This window comes from Mobula birostris, chromosome 8 (genome assembly GCF_030028105.1).
Source record: "Mobula birostris isolate sMobBir1 chromosome 8, sMobBir1.hap1, whole genome shotgun sequence".
Lineage (NCBI taxonomy): Eukaryota > Metazoa > Chordata > Chondrichthyes > Myliobatiformes > Myliobatidae > Mobula > Mobula birostris.
The window spans coordinates 32,331,832-32,349,900 of NC_092377.1; the positions used below are offsets into that span (position 1 = coordinate 32,331,832).

Here is an 18,069-nt window from a genome sequence, read left to right on the forward strand (position 1 = left end):
TTCTCACTGAAATGTTCAACAATAATCAGCCAGAACTGTTGAATTCCAATTGTTCTGACACCATTTCTCCATGACTGCAAAGTCCTGGTGAAACCTTTCACCATGCTCATCACTGACAGTACCAAGATTTGCAGGGAAGAAGTCTAAACGAGAATGCGGAAAATGAATCTTTAGTGATACGTTGCATTTCATGGTTTTGTACGCTTGAAGCATGTTGTCAATCAGCTGCATGAAGTTTGGTGCTCTGTAGTAGCCAAGGAAATTTTCAACAACATCGTTGAATGCTCCTATGTGATTTTCTTCAGTCCCACTAGAAGTTCTTCAATTTGCCTGTCATTGATTATCTGTTTGATCTGTCAGTGCAGAAACACAGATTATCAACCTAACCAAAGAATTGGGTCAAATCTTCTTAGCAGCTACGAAAAAGAAATTTTTGTGCCTGGTGACCACAGAGTCCATCCTTGCAGCCTTGAACCATGTAACTCTGCTTTTTGCCTGTAACAAACCCCAGTCTCTGATCAAGTCAATTAACTCAGATTGAGTTATCAGATGAGGCTCACTCGACAATAAGGGTTCAAAATCTGTATCAGTGTCAGTGTTGTTTTCAATTCCTGGCTTGTGCATCATGGCATATTTGTCTGCCTCCTCTAGACTCCATGTCAATGGTGGCTTCAATCCTGGAAGACTGTTGTCATGTGTCAAAGGTCTCATGGCTGAAGGGAGATTGGGATATTCAATGGATTTCTTGTTTTTAGCAGAGAAATCAGACGCACTGGTCAGACAGAAGTAGCAGTCTGTTACCTGATCCTTCTGTTCTTGCCATATCATCGGGACAGCAAATGGCTTTGACATTCGAGTACTTCTGAGCCAAGCTCTAAGATTGAAAGCACATGTTGTGCAACAAATCTGAGGAGCCCAGGTTTTGGCTTGGAGCCAGTTTTACACCTAAAATAGAGTTCATAGGCTTTCGTAATAAGAGGAGAAATGCTCCATCTTTCAGATTTAAGAATATATTCACTACAAATATAACAGAAAGTATCGTGGCTGTTGCATCATTGGAAAAACATTTTGCTATCACAAGTACTCCTGAAAAGACAATTACTTTATTATAATGAGTATGCACAATATGCTATGCATGTAGAGCATGCAGTTCAATGTGATCACAAACCGATATACATGTAAAGGCAATGTATAGAATGGTGTGTGCATGATACTTTTATAGTCTTTCTAAAACCTGCCCTGCCATGCAGCATCCGCCCTGTCTAAGCATGCCCAGGCATGCCGAGACAAGGTAGAAAACTTTTCATTGTGGTCAACATTTTAGTCGACTTGAATTATTAACTAGACCATAAGATCATAAGACATAGGAGCAGAATTAGGCCATTTGGTTCACCAAGTCTGCTCCGCCATTTAATCATGGCTGATCCTTTTTTCCCCTCCTCAACCCCATTTCCCAGCCTTCTCCCCATAACCTTTTATGCTGTGTCCAATCAAGAACCTATCAATCTCTGCCTTAAATACTCCCAAAGACCTGGCCTCCACAGCTGCCTGTGGTAACAAATCCCACAAATTCACCACCCTCTGGCAAAAGAAATTTCTCCACATCTCTGTTTTAAATTGACGCCCCTCTATCCTGAGGTTGTACCCTATTGTCCAAGACTCCCCCACTATGGGAACCATCCTTTCCACATCTACTCTGTCTAGGGCTTTTTACATTCGAAAGGTTTCAATGAGATCTCCCCCCACCAATCCTTTTAAATTCCAGCAAGTACAGACCCAGAGCCATCAAATGTTCCTCTTATGATAATCCTTTCACTCCTGGAATCATCCTTGTGAATCTCCTCTGGACCTTCTCCAATGCCAGCACATCTTTTCTCAGATGAGGAACACAGAACTTTTCACAATACTCAAGGTGAGGCCTTACCAGTGCCTTATAAAGCCTCAGCATTACATCCCTGCTCTTGTTTTCTGGACCTCTTGAAATGAATGCTAACATTGCATTTGTCTTCCTCACCACCAACTCAACCTGCAAGTTTATTTTAGCATGTTCTGCATAAGGACTCCCAAGTCCCTTTGCATCTCAGATTTTTGGATTTTCTCTCCATTTAGAAAACAGTCTGCCCATTTATTTCTATTACCAAAGTGCATGACCATGCATTTTCCAACATTGTATTTCATTTGCTACTTTCTTGCCCATTCTCCAAATCTGTCTAAGTCCTTCTTCAGCATACGTGTTTCCTCAACACTACCTGCCCCTCCACCAATCTTCATATCATTGGCAAACTTGGCAACAAAGCCATCTATTCCATCATCTAAATTATTTATATACAGCATAAAAAGAAATGGTTCCAACACTGACCCTTGCAGAACACCACTAGCCACTGACAGCCAATCAGAAAAGGATCCTTTTATTCCCACTCGCTGCCTTCTTCCAATCTGCCATTGCTCTAACCATGTTAGTAACTTTCCTGAAATACCATGGGTTCTTAACTTGGTTAGCAGCCTCATGTGTGGCACTTTGTAAAAGGCCTTCTGAAAATCCAAATATACAACATCCCCTTTATCTATCCTACCTGTAATTTCCTCAAAGAATTCCAACAGTTTTATCAGGCAAAATTTTCCATGAAGAAAACCATGCTGATTTTGTCCTATCGTGTCCTGTGTCACCAAGTACTCCATGACCTCATCCTTAGCAATTGACTCCAACATCTTCCCAATTGAAATAACAATTAAGATGATGCGTGATAGTGGGAATTTCATGGTGGTTTTCATAATCGGCAGCCAAAATCCATAGGGTAAACCCAAAAGTATACATTTCCTCTTCTTTCATTTTCTCTTCTTCACGCACTACTTATTTAATTTAACATTATATATATATATTTATATAGTGTGTGTGTGTGTAACATTATATATATATATTTATATAGTGTGCGTGTGTAACATTATATATATATATATATTTAAATAGTGTGCGTGTGTAACATATATATATATTTATATAGTGTGTGTGTAACATTATATATATATTTATATAGTGTGCGTGTAACATTATATATATATTTATATAGTGTGTGTGTGTGTGTGTGTGTGTGTGTGTGTGTGTGTATGTGTGGAATTTACTGTTTTATTATTATGTATTGCAATGTACTGTTGCCACATAACAACAAATTTCATGACATGTCAGTGATTCTGATTCTGAGTGGGGAGCTCAGATTTTAACTTACAGAAGCTTCAGCAAGGAGATGCAGAGGCTGTAGGCAGATATTTTGGTTTAATTTTTCTTTCTTTCTTATTGCATAGAGCAGTGGAGATGCCAGGCAGGTTAGTGGAATGGTCCTCTTGTAGAATGTGGCAAGGCAAGGAGATCTCCAATATCCCTGACAACTACACTCACAAAAAGTATATCCAGCTGCAGTTGCCAACTCACACAATGGCCACTCCGCTTAAACCTAACATCTTTTTATTTTAACTTAACTCCTTCCCAAATGACTAATTATGTACAATCCAACGTCTCCTTGGGAACTGTGGCATACATGAAGAGGAATGGAGTAAAGGAAGGTGGAATTAATGAAAGGAAAGGTGAGATAGCAAAAAAAGTCACTATTTAATTTTGGAGAAGTTGAACAACTCAGAGAAATGTCTTGATATTTGCACTTATATTCATGCAGATGCCAAAGTTACTGCCTGTACCATTTCTTGATAACAGTAATCTCTGACTGGTTCACCATCACCTTTACCTCAAAATCTGGGCCAATGTCATTCAAATGTAATTTTGTTGTGCAACTCTTAATTATGACCTCTACTGTTGATTTGTTTAGAATGGTCAGTAACGGCTCTTAAAAAAACATTATATTGTCTCTTGCAGTTGATCTAATCAGCATTGATAGGCGTTCCAAGGAACAGGAGCAAATCACACAGGAAAAAGCCAACAGATTTGCTTCCATATTTTGGGAAAAAGTCAATGACACAGATGATTACACTTGGAAATCTGATAACTGTCACACCACTCCAGATAAGAGCAACACAAAAAGGTAAGAAGAGAAGAGAGGTGAAGATGACTGCAGTAGTGATAAGAGATTCCATAGTTAGGGGAAGAGGGGTGAGATTCTATGGACGTGATAGAGACATCCAAATTGTATGTTGCCTTCCAGATGCCAGGTTCGGGGATGTCTCAGATCGAGTCCACAGCATTCTAAAAGGGAGGATGAGCAGCTGGAAGTCTTGGTACATATTGGCACCAATGACAAAGGTAGGAAAGTCGAGGAGGTCCTGAAGAGACATGTTAGGGAGCTAGGTAGAAAGCCAAAAAGCAGGACTGCCAGAGTAGTAATCTCTGGATTGCTGCCTGTGCCACGCACCCTTGAGGGTTAGACTAGCAGCATTTGGCAGATAAATGCGTGGCTGAGGAACTGGAAGAGGGGGCGGGGGTTCAGACTAGTAGAACATTGGGATCTCTTCTGGGGAAGGTATGACCTGTACAAAAGGCTTGGTTACACCTGAACTCGAGGGGTCGCAATATCCTTGTGGGCAGGTTTACTAGATCTATTCGGAAGGGTTTAAGCTAATTTAGTTTTAGTTTAGGGGGAGGGGAACCAGAGTGATAGTGCTAAAGATGAGTTAGTTGGCTTACAGACAAAGGCAATGTATAGTGTGACTTCTAGCAAGGACAGGCTGATAATAGGGCAACATTGCAGTCAATAATGTTGTAACATAAAAAGGGGGACAAAATTGAAAATGGTGATGAATACAGGACTGAAGGTGTTATATTTTAAAGCACACATTATATGGAATAAGATAGATGAACCTGTAGCAGTTACAGATTGGCATGTATGACATTATGGGCATCACTGAATTGTGGCTGAAAGGGAATTACAGCTGGGAGTTTAACATCCAAGGATGCACATTGTATCAAAAGGATATGCAGGTAATCAGAGGAGGTGGGGTGGCTCTGTTGGTAAAAAAATGAAATCAAATCTTTAGAAAGAGGTGATACAGAATCAGAAGGTGTCGAATCATTGTGGATAGAGCTAAGAAACTGAAGGGTAAAAAGACCCTGATGGGAGTTAAATATAGGCCTCCGAACAGCAGCAAAGATGTGGGCTACAAATTACAATGGGAGATAGAAAATGTATATTAAAAGGGCAATGTTACAATAGTCATGGGGTGTTTCAATATGCAGATAGATTGGAAAAATCAGGTTGTTGCTGGATTCCAAGAGGGGAAATTTGTAGAATGCCTAATGGCTTTTTAAAGAGGCTTGTGGTTAAGCCCACTAGGGGATCAGCTACTCTGGATTGGGTGTTGTGCAATGAACTGGAATTGATTAGAGAGCTTAAGGTAAAGGGACCCTTAGGGAGGCAGTGATCATAATATGATAGAATTCACTCTGTAGTTTGAGAGGGAGAAGCTAAATTAGATGCATCAGAATTACAGTGGATTAAAAGGAATTACAGAGGCATGAGAGAGGAGTTGGACAAAGGTGATTGAAAGGGGACACTAGCAGGGATGACAGCAGAGCAGCAACAGCTAGAGTTTCTGTGAGCAGTTTGAAAGGTGCAGGATAGATACATCCTAAAGAAGAAGGGGTATTCTAAAGGCAGGATGATGCAACTGTGGCTGACAAAGGAAGTCAAAGCCAACATAAAAGCCAAAGAGAGGGCAAAAATAGAACAAAGATTAGTGGGAAGTTAGAGGATTGGGAAGCCTTTAAAAACCAGCAGAAGGCAACTAAAAAAGTATTTAAGAAAGGTTTCACCCCAAAACGTCAACTGTACTTTTTTCTATAGATGCTGCCTAGCCTGCTGAGTTGCTGCAGCGTTTTGTGTGTGTTGCTTTGGATATCCAGCATTTTTCTCTTGTTTGTGAAAGATGGAATACAAAGATAAGCTAGCCTATAATATTAAAGAGGATACCAAAACTTCCTTCAAAAATATAAAGAGTAAAGGAGAGGCAAGAGTAGATAATAGACCGAGGGAAAATGATGCTGGAGAGGTGGCTGAGGAGATTGTAGAGGCATTAGTAATGATCTTTCAAGAATCAAAAGATTGTGACATGGTTCCAGAGGACTGGAAATTGCAAATGTCACTCCAATCTTCAAGAAGGCAGAGAGGCAGAAGAAAGGAAATTATAAACCAGTTAGTCTGATCACAGCAGTTGGGAAGAATTTGGAGTTGATTGTTAAGTATATGCTTTTGGGGTACTTGGAGGCACGTGATAAAATAAGCTGAAGTCAGCATGGTTTCCTTAAGGGAAAATCTTGCCTGACAAATTTGTTAGAATTCTTTGAAGAATTAACAAGCAGGATGGACAAAGGAGAATCGGTGGATATTGTGTACTTGGATTTTCAAAATGCCTTTGACAGGTTGCCGCATATAAGACTGTTTAACAAGTTAAGAGCCCATGGTATTGCAGAAAGAATATTAGCATGGTTAGGGCATTGGTTGATTGGCTGAAGTCAAAGAGTGGGAATAAAAGGAGCCTTTTCTGTTTGGCTGCTAGTGACTAGTGGTTTTCCTCAGGGGTCAATGTTGGGACCAATTTTTACGTTATATGTCAATGACTTGGACAGTGGAATTGATGTTTTTGTGGCCAAGTTTGTGGACAATATGAAGATAGGTGGAGGGGCGGTTAGTGTTGAGGAAGCAAAGAAGCTACAGAAGGATTTAGACAGATTAGGAGAAAAAGCAAAGAAGTGATAGATGGAATACAGTGTCAGGAAGCATATGGTCATGCACATTGGTGGAATAAAAAATAGTGCAGACTATTTTATAAATGGAGAGAAGATTCAAAATTCTGAGGTACAAAGGGACTTGGGAGTCCTCGTGCAGGTTTCTCTAAAGGTTCATTTGCCGGTTGAGTCGGTGGTGAGGAAAGCAAATGCAATGTTCCCATTTATTTCAAGAGAAGTAGAATATGAAAGCAAGGATGTAAAGTTGAGACTTTATAAAGCACTTACTTGGAGCATTGTGAGCAGCTTTGGGCCCCTTACCTAAGGAAGTGTGTGCTGACTTTGAAGAGGGTTCAAAGGAAGTTCACAAACATGTTTCTGGGATTGAAAAGCTTATCATATGAGGAGTGTTTTATGGATTCAAGCCTGTACTCAGTGGAATTCAGAAGATTGGGGGGGGGGGGTAATTTTATTGAATTCTATCGAATATTGAAAAGCCTCAATACAGTGGATATGGAGAGGATGTTTCCTAGGTTGAGAGATGTAGAACCAGAGGGTAGAGCCTCAGAATAGAGGGACATACTCTTAGAACAGAGATGAGGTGGAGTCTGTGAAATTCTTTCTCACAGGAGGCTGTGGAGGTCAAGTCATTGGGTATATTGAATGCAAAGGTTGATAGATGCTTAATTAGTTGGGGCATGAAGGTATACGGGGAGAAGGAAGGAGATTGGGGCTACGAGGGAAATGGATCAGCCATGATGAAATGATGGAGCAGACTCAATGGGCCATATGGACTAATTCTGCTCCTCTATCTTATGGTAATCAGGCGAACCAAATCTTCAACAAAACCGAAAACCTTTATGTGCTTGTTTATTATAATAAATTTCAAATGCTAAATGTTCTAATAATCTGGAATATTAATGAAAAATAATTTCTATATAAAATCAATTGAGAAGTTTCAGGAGACAAGAAATCATTAACTGTAGCATCTTCATTAGATTGAGCTTGTGTAGTTTACCAGTTGCCTAGTGTTATGGAATCCAGGCACAAGTCCTCGGACCCCCAGTGCATGTGGCATGACATACAGGTCATTACAGACTTCAAACCTCCTAGTACTGTGCCCTCTTCCAGCTCTGCTTCCCTCCCTGATGAGCTCAATTACTTCTACGCTCGCTTTGGCCGAGAGAACAAGGAAGTCACCCTCAAAGCGGATCTCCCACCTGGTGAACTGCCTCTCCCACTTTCCACCTCCGACATTTGCGCCACCCTGAGCAGGGTGAATGTACGGGAGGCAGCTGGTCCGGATGGAATACCTGGCCGTGTGCTCAGAGTCTGTGCTGGGCAGTTGGCCGGGGTCATCATGGACATCTTTAATCTGACCCTGGCCCAGGCAGTTGTCTGCCACACAAGCTTCAAGATCGCCACCATCGTGCCAGTGCTGAAGCATTTCACTGCCACGGACCTGGATGACTTCTGTCCAGTTGCACTCACCCCCATGATTGCAAAGTGCTTTGAGAGACTGGTTCTATCACATCTGAAATCCTGTCTGCCCACTACCCTGGACCCCCATCAATTTGCCTATTGCACCAACAGGTCAACAGAGGACGCTATCTCCATGGCACTTCACTCTGCCCTGACCCACCTGGACAGCCCCAACTCTTACATCAGATTACTGTTCATTGACTTTAGTTCGGCATTCAATACTGTGATCCCCTGTAAGCTAGTCACCAAACTTTGCCAGCTTGGTATCAGCTCATCTCTCTGCAATTGGACTTTGGACTTTCTGACTAACAGACCCCAATCAGTTACGTTAGACAACCTCTCCTCCTCCACTCTCACCCTGAACACCGGCGTGCCTCAAGGCTGTGTGCTGAACCCTCTTCTGTACTCCCTTTTCACCTATGACTGTATTCCTGTACATGGTTCTAACTCCATAATCAAGTTCGCAGACGACACCACGGTGGTTGGTCTGATCAGAGGGAATGACGAGATGGCCTACAGGGCCGAGGTCCAGCACCTGGCTGCGTGGTGTGCCGACAACAACCTGGCCCTTAACACCCAGAAGACCAAGGAGATCATTGTGGACTTCAGGCATGCCAGGAGTCACACTCACATCCCCATCTACATCAACAGAGCTGTAGTGGAGTGTGTATCAAGCTTCAAATTTCTTGGTGTCCACATTTCCGAGGATCTCACCTGGTCCCTGAACTCCTCCATCCTGATCAAAAAGGTGCAGTAGCGCCTTTATTTCCTGTGGAGCATCAAGGAAGCTCACCTCTGTCCCAGGATACTGACAGACTTTTACCACTGTACTAGTGAGAGCATGCTCACCAACTGTATCTCAGTGTGGTATGGCAATTGTCCCGTATCGGACCGTAAAGCACTCCAGCGTGTGGTGAAGACTGCCCAGCGGATGATCGGCACCCAATTGCCCACAATTGAGAACATCTACCATAAACGCTGCCTGGGCAGGACGAAAAGCATTATCAGGGATGCATCTCACCCTAACCATTGACTTTTTACTCTCCTCCCATCCAGTAGGCGCTACAGGAGCCTCCGCTCCCGCACCAGCAGGCACAGGAAGAGCTTCTTCCCTGAGGCTGTGACACTGCTGAACCTCTCATCACAGCGCTAAGCAGTATTGCATCTGTATTGTACTGTAGCACTTTTTTTATTCACAGTTATTTTGTAAATAACAATATTCTTTGCATTTCTGGTCAGATGCTAAATGCATTTCATTGGCTTTGTATCTGTATTCAGCACAATGACAATAAAGTTGACTCTAATCTAATCTAATCTAAATTGAGAATACTGAGTCTGAGAAACAAACAGTTGCAAATCTGCATCAGTATCTAAAAGGCATAGTATTATGTGAAAACTATAAAGAATGGAAACATATTTGAAAGAGCACATTTGCAATGGAGCATAGGACAAGATCAAGGATGTTGAAGGAATGAGAGGCCCATGGCAGAAGCAGGTGAACAACGATAAGCTTTGTAGAGTTTGGAGGAGAGCTGAGGTAGAAGTCAGGCAGGAAAGTTAAGCAGGAGAAAACTGAAAGAAAACCTGTTGGTTTGCTTTTTTTGAGTGATATAATTGAAGCAGTAAATACATTGTGTATGTGAATGTTTAAATGTATTGATTCTTAGTGATTGTGTCAAATAGAAAGCTTTTAAAAAATTTTTAAATTAGAAGTAAATGTGAAGTTCTGAAAATTTTATTTCTTAGTTATTATTTTTGCTGCAATGTGGTTCATGAAATATTTATGGCTTTATTATGCAAATATTATCAACAGTTATTGCCTATTGGGCAAACGGAATTAATTCATGTCAAAACATTAGGGAAATTGTAATTTCATAGATAATCAGCATGTGGAGAAATTAAATTTAGCATCATAAATATGATGTTTCCAACATATTGCTTTTGTTTTTTAAAATCTCATTTTAAAATTCTTTCAGAGCTTCACTAACTTCAGACGAAGTTAATAGTGTTAAAACAGAATCTGTGGACAACCTACCTGGACACTTCAGACAATTTTGTGTCTTACTGAGGTAAGAGAGTTAGCTGTAGTTTTAAGTCAACTTTTCTTTTTGAAGTAAATGACTCTTAAAACACTTTTTAAAGTACTATTTGTTTTGAGCCAGTCGACAGGTTTCTAATGACTTCAGAGATTTGCCAACCCTAGCTGTGCATGGATTTGAGGCGCTTCTGATGTCTTTACTGATTGGCTTTTTATACTACAATGAAGGCGGTAAGAAATTACCCTTCCAGGACATGGTGGCATTGTTATACCTGATTGGAGCTTTGACACCATTTGCAGTCGTTTTGGATGTTACTGCTAAATGTAAGTTGTTTTTTATTTCCTATCGTTTAAAATGTTTTAATAAAGTATTTTATTTTTAATTATGTTTCCTCCTGAATGCAAGACATTGAAAGAATCTGTTGGATTTATCTGCACTCAATGCCTTTTGGGCAGACTGATTTCATTCATGCCAAATACAATTTCTAAACACATTAGAGAAATTGTAATTTTGCAAATAATAAGTAAATAAAAATAATCTGTGGATACTTGAATATTTAGTTAAGAGAAAGTTCTCAAGATGAAAAATTACCAAAACCCAAAACATTGCAGTTTCCAAGTTTTCATCCAAAAATTATTAAACTCTGACCTCAAGCTACTTCTACAGCATTTTAACTTGGACAGCCAGATCGCAAATATGGGGCCTAACCTGAATGAGATTACACATACTGTATAATTCTGTAGCAGCAAAAGAAGAATTGTCAACAGTAAGAAATTTTGCCATTGTGAAATAACACATTAGTTACTTCTATCAGCTCTGTAGGAAAGTGTTAGATATATAAGCGTTGCTCTTTTGATTTCCCCTGCAACTAAAAAGTGCAACAATTGTCTCTACCCTTCCTCCCTTAAAGGATGCTCGTAAAGGCAATTGCTGAGTGCCTTTGACTCAACAATGGATAGTGTAGTTGTCCATAATGTTTCTGTGCCAAGATACAGAAGTAGATTGCCAGGCCTTTCTTCCATGCAGATACAGCTGGGGTTGTACTCAGGACCATCTCCCTAAAAGTCCAGTGCTGATGCTACTACACCACCAGCCAACCCAAGGCAATACCAAAAACTATAAACCATGTGCTGGAGAAATCAGCAGGTCAAGCAACAACTATGGGAGGAAAGAAAGTATTGATAATTCGAGTAGAAATCCTGCATCACTGACAATTCCTTTCCCTTCACAGAGGCCGCTTGACCCACTGGACTTAACCAGCATTTTGTTTACTGCTCCAGTAGTCGCAGCATCTTGCGTCTTCTAAAAACTATAACTACTGGAAGACACTTGACCACATACATTACTAAGTTCTTCTGGACTGAAAACAATTTTTATCTTTCCATAGGTCATTCAGAAAGGGCAATGCTTTACCATGAATTGGAGGATGGGATGTATTCCATCACTTCCTACTTTTTTGCTAAGGTAAGTTAATCTTCACTTTTCTAACTAAATCAGAAATGCTAGAGAAGTACTGTAAATATCCTCCAAGAGGACCACAGCCTTGTCGTAACGTTTGGAGGCTTATGTGCTTCAATGACCTGGAGAGCTATGTTGGCTGGAGTCAGGGATTTATACTTTGGCTTTTGGTTGGGTCACCCATGGTAAACATGTCAAAGGGTAGAGGCCAGACTAAGGGTGGTCCCACCAGTCCTCCAGGTTCAGGGGTTCAGCTCAGGGCTAACAACCCTAACTGGTCAAATAAAAATTGTGTGCGACGGTATAGGGCCAAGGACAGACAGAAATGAAGGACCTTCATTGCTGCCCTGAATGCCTGCGGCGTCATGGACAGTAATTAACAGTAAATACTTGTGTCCATTGGGAAAACTATGGGAAAAGTGTAAAGTAGGAAAACTATCTCCACCAAATGAATGGTTTTGTATGTGGGTGAAAATCATGTACAATAAATTTGTTTCAAATGGCAAGTAAAGGGGTTTTGATTGATATACTGCAGGAATCAAAAATAATAATCTTGGTTTTCTATTTGTGTGCATACTTGATCTGTTTCCTAGCTAAATATCCAATGCATATTTACCTGGTTAGTTTATTTTTCTGTATTTTCACACAGGGGAGTTGAGGATTATAGTTCTCAGCCTATCAGGCTGTCCCATGAATGCTTTGGTTGTTTCTGTAATTGTTTTACAACTGCTACAAACCAAAACAGTTGGGGTGATTTTCATTTCACTTAATTTGTAAATGAAACTGCAGGTGCTGAAAATCTGAAATAAAATCAGCAAATGTTGGAAACACATAGAAGTCAGGCCATATCAATGTAAACCAAACAGGGGTGAACACCCTTTGTCAGAACTCTTTCCTGTCAGAGAAATATTAACACAGTTTATCTTTCCACAGATGTAGTCTGACCTGCTGAATGTTTCTGGCATTTTCTATTTTAATTATTTAATTTGTAATTAGTTTGTTTATAACCACTTGTCATTATCTCTCATTCTGCAGCTTTTGGGAGAACTGCCAGAACACTGTGCATTTGTAATAATCTATGGCGTACCTTTCTACTGGATAGCAGCTCTCAGACCTGAGGCCCGCCTGTTCCTCTTGAGTTTTCTGTTGGTGTGGCTGGTGGTTTATTGCAGCAGAGTCATGGCTTTGTGGGTCTCGGCACTACTCCCAACACTCCAGTTATCTTCTTTAATAGGAAACACCTTTTTTACAATCTTCTACTTGACAGGAGGTTTTGTCATTAGTCTAAAAAACATGTGGACAGGTAAGCATGTTTCAATCCAATCAGGGAATCCTGTATGTCTAATTTCTGATGTGTTTTTAACAGAACTACCTAACTACCAAGAAGGATATGATATCCTGCAAAACTAATCTCACAATTGCTCATTAAGTTCATTTTTGACCTTCAATAATCCCATCTTCTAAAGAATGCCTTAAAAAGGTCACCTTCAAAAGGTGATGCCTCAAAAAGGTTGCATCCATTACTGAGGACCCCCATCACCCAGAACACAGCCTCTTCTCATTGTTTCCATCAAGGGCGAGGTACAGGAGCCTGAGAACACACACTCAACAGCTTCCTCCTCTCCACCACCAGATTTCCAAATGGACAATGAACCCCTGTGCACTACCTCACTATTTTTGTTTCTTATTTATTGTTGTAATTTATAGTTTTTATAATTATGTATTGCAATGTACTGTTGCCACAAACCAGCATATTTCACAACTTATGCCAGTGATATTAAACCTGATTACAATCCTACCACACACATCAATCATACTTTGCTTATTAAGTTTCTTTTAAAATGTGGCTTGTTTTAATATACACTCAGTCGCCACTTTATTATGTAACTCGTGTAGATAATAAGGTGGCCACAATGTATGCTCATTTTCTTCTGCTGCTGTAGTCCATTCACTTTAAGGCTTGATGTGGTGTGATTTCAGAGATGCTCTCCTGCACACTACTGTTGTAACGCATGGTCATTTGAGTTTCTATCAATTTCTTGTCAGCTTGAATCAGTCTAGCCATTCTCCTCTGACCTCTCTCATTAACAAGACATTTTTGCCCACAGAACTGATGCTCACTAGATGTCTTTTTTTGTTTTTCACACCAATTTCTGTATACTTTAAGAGACTGTTGTGTGTGAAAATTCCAGCAGATCAGCAGTTTCTGAGATATCAAACCACCCTTTCTGACCCCAACAATCATTCCACAGTCAATGTCACTTGTATCAGATTTTTTCCCCATTCTGATGTTTGGTCTGAACAACTGCTGCTTGACCATGTCTGTATGCTTTTAAGCATTGAATTGCTGCCATAGGATTGGCTGATTAGATATTTGCATTAATGACCAGTAGCCACTGACTGTATATCACTCTGAAATGTAGCTCCAATAGGCTGATGATCTTCTGCCTAAAGATCATGGGCTAGATGTTTCTTTGTGATTCAAAATGGCTGGTTTGGTGCATGAGTGTGGGGGCGAGTATTCAACAGCCCACAGCTTGAGCGAAGAGACTAGCTACCATGCACTTCTGTTGACCAACAGTGCATCATGTTGTTGGAATGGGGCAACAGGGACAGAGTTGTTGTGGTCAGGCACTCCAGCTGAAGCTGTCAGTGAATTTACTTCAAGGTGAACAACATTCAGTTTGATTGAAGGTGTTGTGGCTCGAGCATCATGAAATTGGCGGTATGGGCCTGTTGCATGCTGCTAGGGCAGCCCTTCATTCTCTGCTCTTTGACATGGGCACACTTTCCAAACAATCCCTTAGCACATGTACCGTCCAGTTTTGTAAAATAGACTGCATATTCATGGAATTGTACAATTGTCTTTTAAATGGAATTGTGGCATTTTTACTGTAATAACATTGTAGTAAACATTAGAAAATCTGCTGGTTTCTTCTAACAGTTCCAGCATGTTAACTTTTTTTCTCTCTCTCTTGTCCAACTGTCTGCATTCCACATCAAAAGTATTGTGTTGCTTGGACAACCCTGGTGTCTATTCTTTCATGGACATCTTATTTTGTTTTCCTCACTGTTTGTTTTCCCAGTGGACTTGATCTAAAACACCAACACCGTTTCTCTTTCCATGGATGCTACCTGACTTGCTGAATGTTCACATTTCCTACGTCAACAGGTTCTGATCTTTAGAATTTACGGACCACTGTGTCCTGCGTGACTTTGACGTGTTTCACTTCTTTCACTTAGTTCCCCTTTTGAACACACACTTCAATTCAGCAATTTCCATTCCTGAGTCTGTCACCCATGCTTCTGGACAGCAACTTTGTCAATGATTCTACGTGCAAATCAAAACCTCGGGGTTTGTTTGATTCTTCATTTATCCTGTTTGTACCCCCCTTATGCCTTTATCAGTACTGCTTTAGTCAGTTATTCTGTCTTGCACCCTAGCACAAACATTATCTCTCTTACTCTCCCCTGTCTGCAGTCCTGCTTCCCTGCTTTCCCTGATTCTGTGCTTGCTGAATACGTCTTGCATATCGAACTTCCCCAGTTTTGATGAAAAGTCATTTCCTGAAATGTTAACTTTGCTTCTGTCAAGAGCAATGCTGCCTGTCCTAGCTTCCGGGCTCTATCGGATTTCCTGACTTGGTAATAATTACCTTCTGTAGCTTCAGTACCTCATTCCTGCTAAATTGCCTGTGGTTGTTTAGGTTGGATTCATCTCAGGGATTGGATACAATGGGATATAAGTGAGAGTTTGGGAAAAAGAGAAGGGGACTGACATTTAGAGTGTTTTCAAAATACATGAAAGAGCTGCAGTTTCAAACTCGTAATAGTTAATGATATTCAGATAAGGCTTGTCAGGAAAATGTTCATTCAGAGACTTCCATGAGTCGTCCCTCACTTCCTGAAAGATTACAATTCTCTAAGAGCTCTGTGTTCCTCCAACCCTGATTTCTGCTATCAGCCCAACCCTCTTAATCTACCATTTGTGTAAGTAGCTTCGGCATCCTAAACTCCAGGCTACAGAATCTCCTCTCTAAATCTTCTCACCTGTCCTTCTCTATTCTGTCCTCTAAAGCTTTCTGTGAAGGCGATTTCTTCAGCCAAACCTATAGTTGAACTTTTTAATCTCTCCCTTTTTTTTTGATTTGGTGCCAGTATTGAAGGTTTCCTGCACTTAAAATATGACTAGAATATGAAAGCAGGGATGTAATGTTGATGCTTTATAAGGCACTACTGAGGCCTCACTTGGAGTATTGTGAGCAGTTTATCTAAGAAAGAATGTGCTGATATTGGAGAGGGTTCAAAGAGGTTCACAAAAATGATTCTGGGATTAAAATGCTCATCACAGGAGGATCATTTGATGGCTCTGAACCTGTACTCACTGGAATTCAGAAGAATGAGGGGGGAATCTCATTGAAACCTATAGAATGTTGAAAGGCCTCGAGAGAGTGGACGTGGAGAAGATGGTGGAGGAGTCTAAGACCAGGGGACACAGCCTCAGAACAGAGGGATGTCCATTTAGAACAGAGATGAGGAGGAACTTATTTAGCAAGAGAGTGGTGAATCAGTGGATCTCATTGCCACAGGCAGGTGTGGAGGCCTAGTCATTGGGTATATTTAAGGCAGAGGTTGATAGGTTCTTGATTGAAATCAGGGAATGAAGGAATATGGGGAGAAGGCAGGAGATTGGGACTGGGGGATTTGGATCAGCCATGAAGAAATGGCAGAGCAGACTCGATACGCCAAATGGCCTAATTCTGTTCCTATATCTTATGGTTTAAAAACCTTTCATAATTGACCTTACTTCAACAAGTTCCTGTTGGTGTCGGTATTTTTTGATTATTGCATTGCTTGTCAATTGCTGTGAGTCCACAGACATTTGACAGTAATTCTGTAACAATCTTTGATTCTTATAGTGTTAGAAATTTAGTTCCAATCTTTTCATAGTCCCTTTTTTCTGCAATTCCTGTTGCAAAATAATTTGCAAGATGAATGTTAATGTAATTATTGACAATAGTTAATTGTGTACTGTCATATTAGATATATTACACAGATACTAGATGTTTCTTTTTAACAAATAACTGTCATGATGAATGATTGGGAATATAGGAACAGAATCTAATATTTCATATATTATAGATTATTATTATTTAAGTAAAAGGCACATCAAGATTTAAACCAAATTATTTATTAAACATTTTCTATTATTTAAAAGCTTTAATTAAAAGTAATCAAGGAGCTACAGACTGGTGAGAATTACGTCAATGTGTGAAAGTTACTGGAAGGGATTCTGAGAGATAGGATTTATTTGCATTTGTAAAGGCAAGGTCAAGTTGGCAATCGTCTCACAAATTTCATGGAGCTTTTTGAAGAGGTGACCAAGAGTACAGACAGTGGAGCAGACAATACTGTATTATGTATTTGGACTTTAGCAAGGCCTTGACAACGTGCTACATGGTAAGGCTGACCAGAAGTTAGAACACATGGAATCTATAGTAAGTTACTCAATTGACTAAGACCATAAAACCATAAGATATAGGAGAAGAATTAGGCCATTTAGCCCATTAAATCTGCTCCATCCTTTCATCATGGCTGATCCATCTTCCCTCTCAGCCCCTGACTAATCAAAAATCTATCAACCTCTGTCTTAAATGTACATTAAATGTACTTAGCCTCTACAGCTACCTGTAGCAGAGAATACCACAGATTCACCACTCTCTGGCAAAAGAAATTCCTCCTCATCTCCATTCTAAAAGGATGCCCTCCTATCACAAGGCAGTGTCCTCTGGTCTTTGACTTCCCCACCAGAGCAAACATCCTCTCCATATCCACTGTTTCGGGGCCTTTTAACATTCGATAGAGTTCAATAACGTCACCCCTCATTCTTCTGAATTCCACTAAATACAGGCCCGGAGCCTTCAGACACTCTTCATATGACAATCCTTTCAACATTAACCCTTTCATTCCTGGAACCATTTTCGTGAACCTCTTGAACCCTCTCCAATTTCAGCACATTCTTTCTTAGACAGGGGGCCCAAAACTGCTCACAATACTCCAAGAGAAACTTCACCAGTGCTTTATAAAGCCTCAACATTACATCCTTTTATATTCCAGTCCTCTTAAATGCTAACATCACATTTGCCTTCCTCACCAGCAACTCAATCTGCAAATTACCCTTTAGGGAATCCTGCACAAATACCCCCAAGTCCCTTTGCACCTCAGATTTTTTTCATTTTCTCTCCATTTAGAAAATAGTCTATGCTTTCATTTCTTCTTCAAAAGTGCATGACCATAGACTTCCCGACACTGTATTGGAAAGGCTGGGACTTTTTTACCTAGAACAAAAGCGGCTGAGGGGTGACCTTTTAAAGGTTTATAAAATTAAGAGATGTTTGATAGCCTTTTTCCCAGGGTTAGGGG

General features: G+C 40.4%; 1 protein-coding gene across 1 annotated transcript in view; it reads left to right on the plus strand.

The window, feature by feature from the left end:
• abcg8 (ATP-binding cassette, sub-family G (WHITE), member 8) overlaps positions 1-18,069 on the plus strand; it is a 53,364-nt gene that overhangs the window by 21,408 nt on the left and 13,887 nt on the right. Inside the window, exons 7-11 of the mRNA XM_072264963.1 lie at positions 3,866-4,031; positions 10,126-10,218; positions 10,312-10,511; positions 11,576-11,652; positions 12,682-12,949. Coding sequence (XP_072121064.1) covers positions 3,866-4,031; positions 10,126-10,218; positions 10,312-10,511; positions 11,576-11,652; positions 12,682-12,949 — 804 coding nt within the window. The remainder of the gene's footprint in view (positions 1-3,865; positions 4,032-10,125; positions 10,219-10,311; positions 10,512-11,575; positions 11,653-12,681; positions 12,950-18,069) is intronic.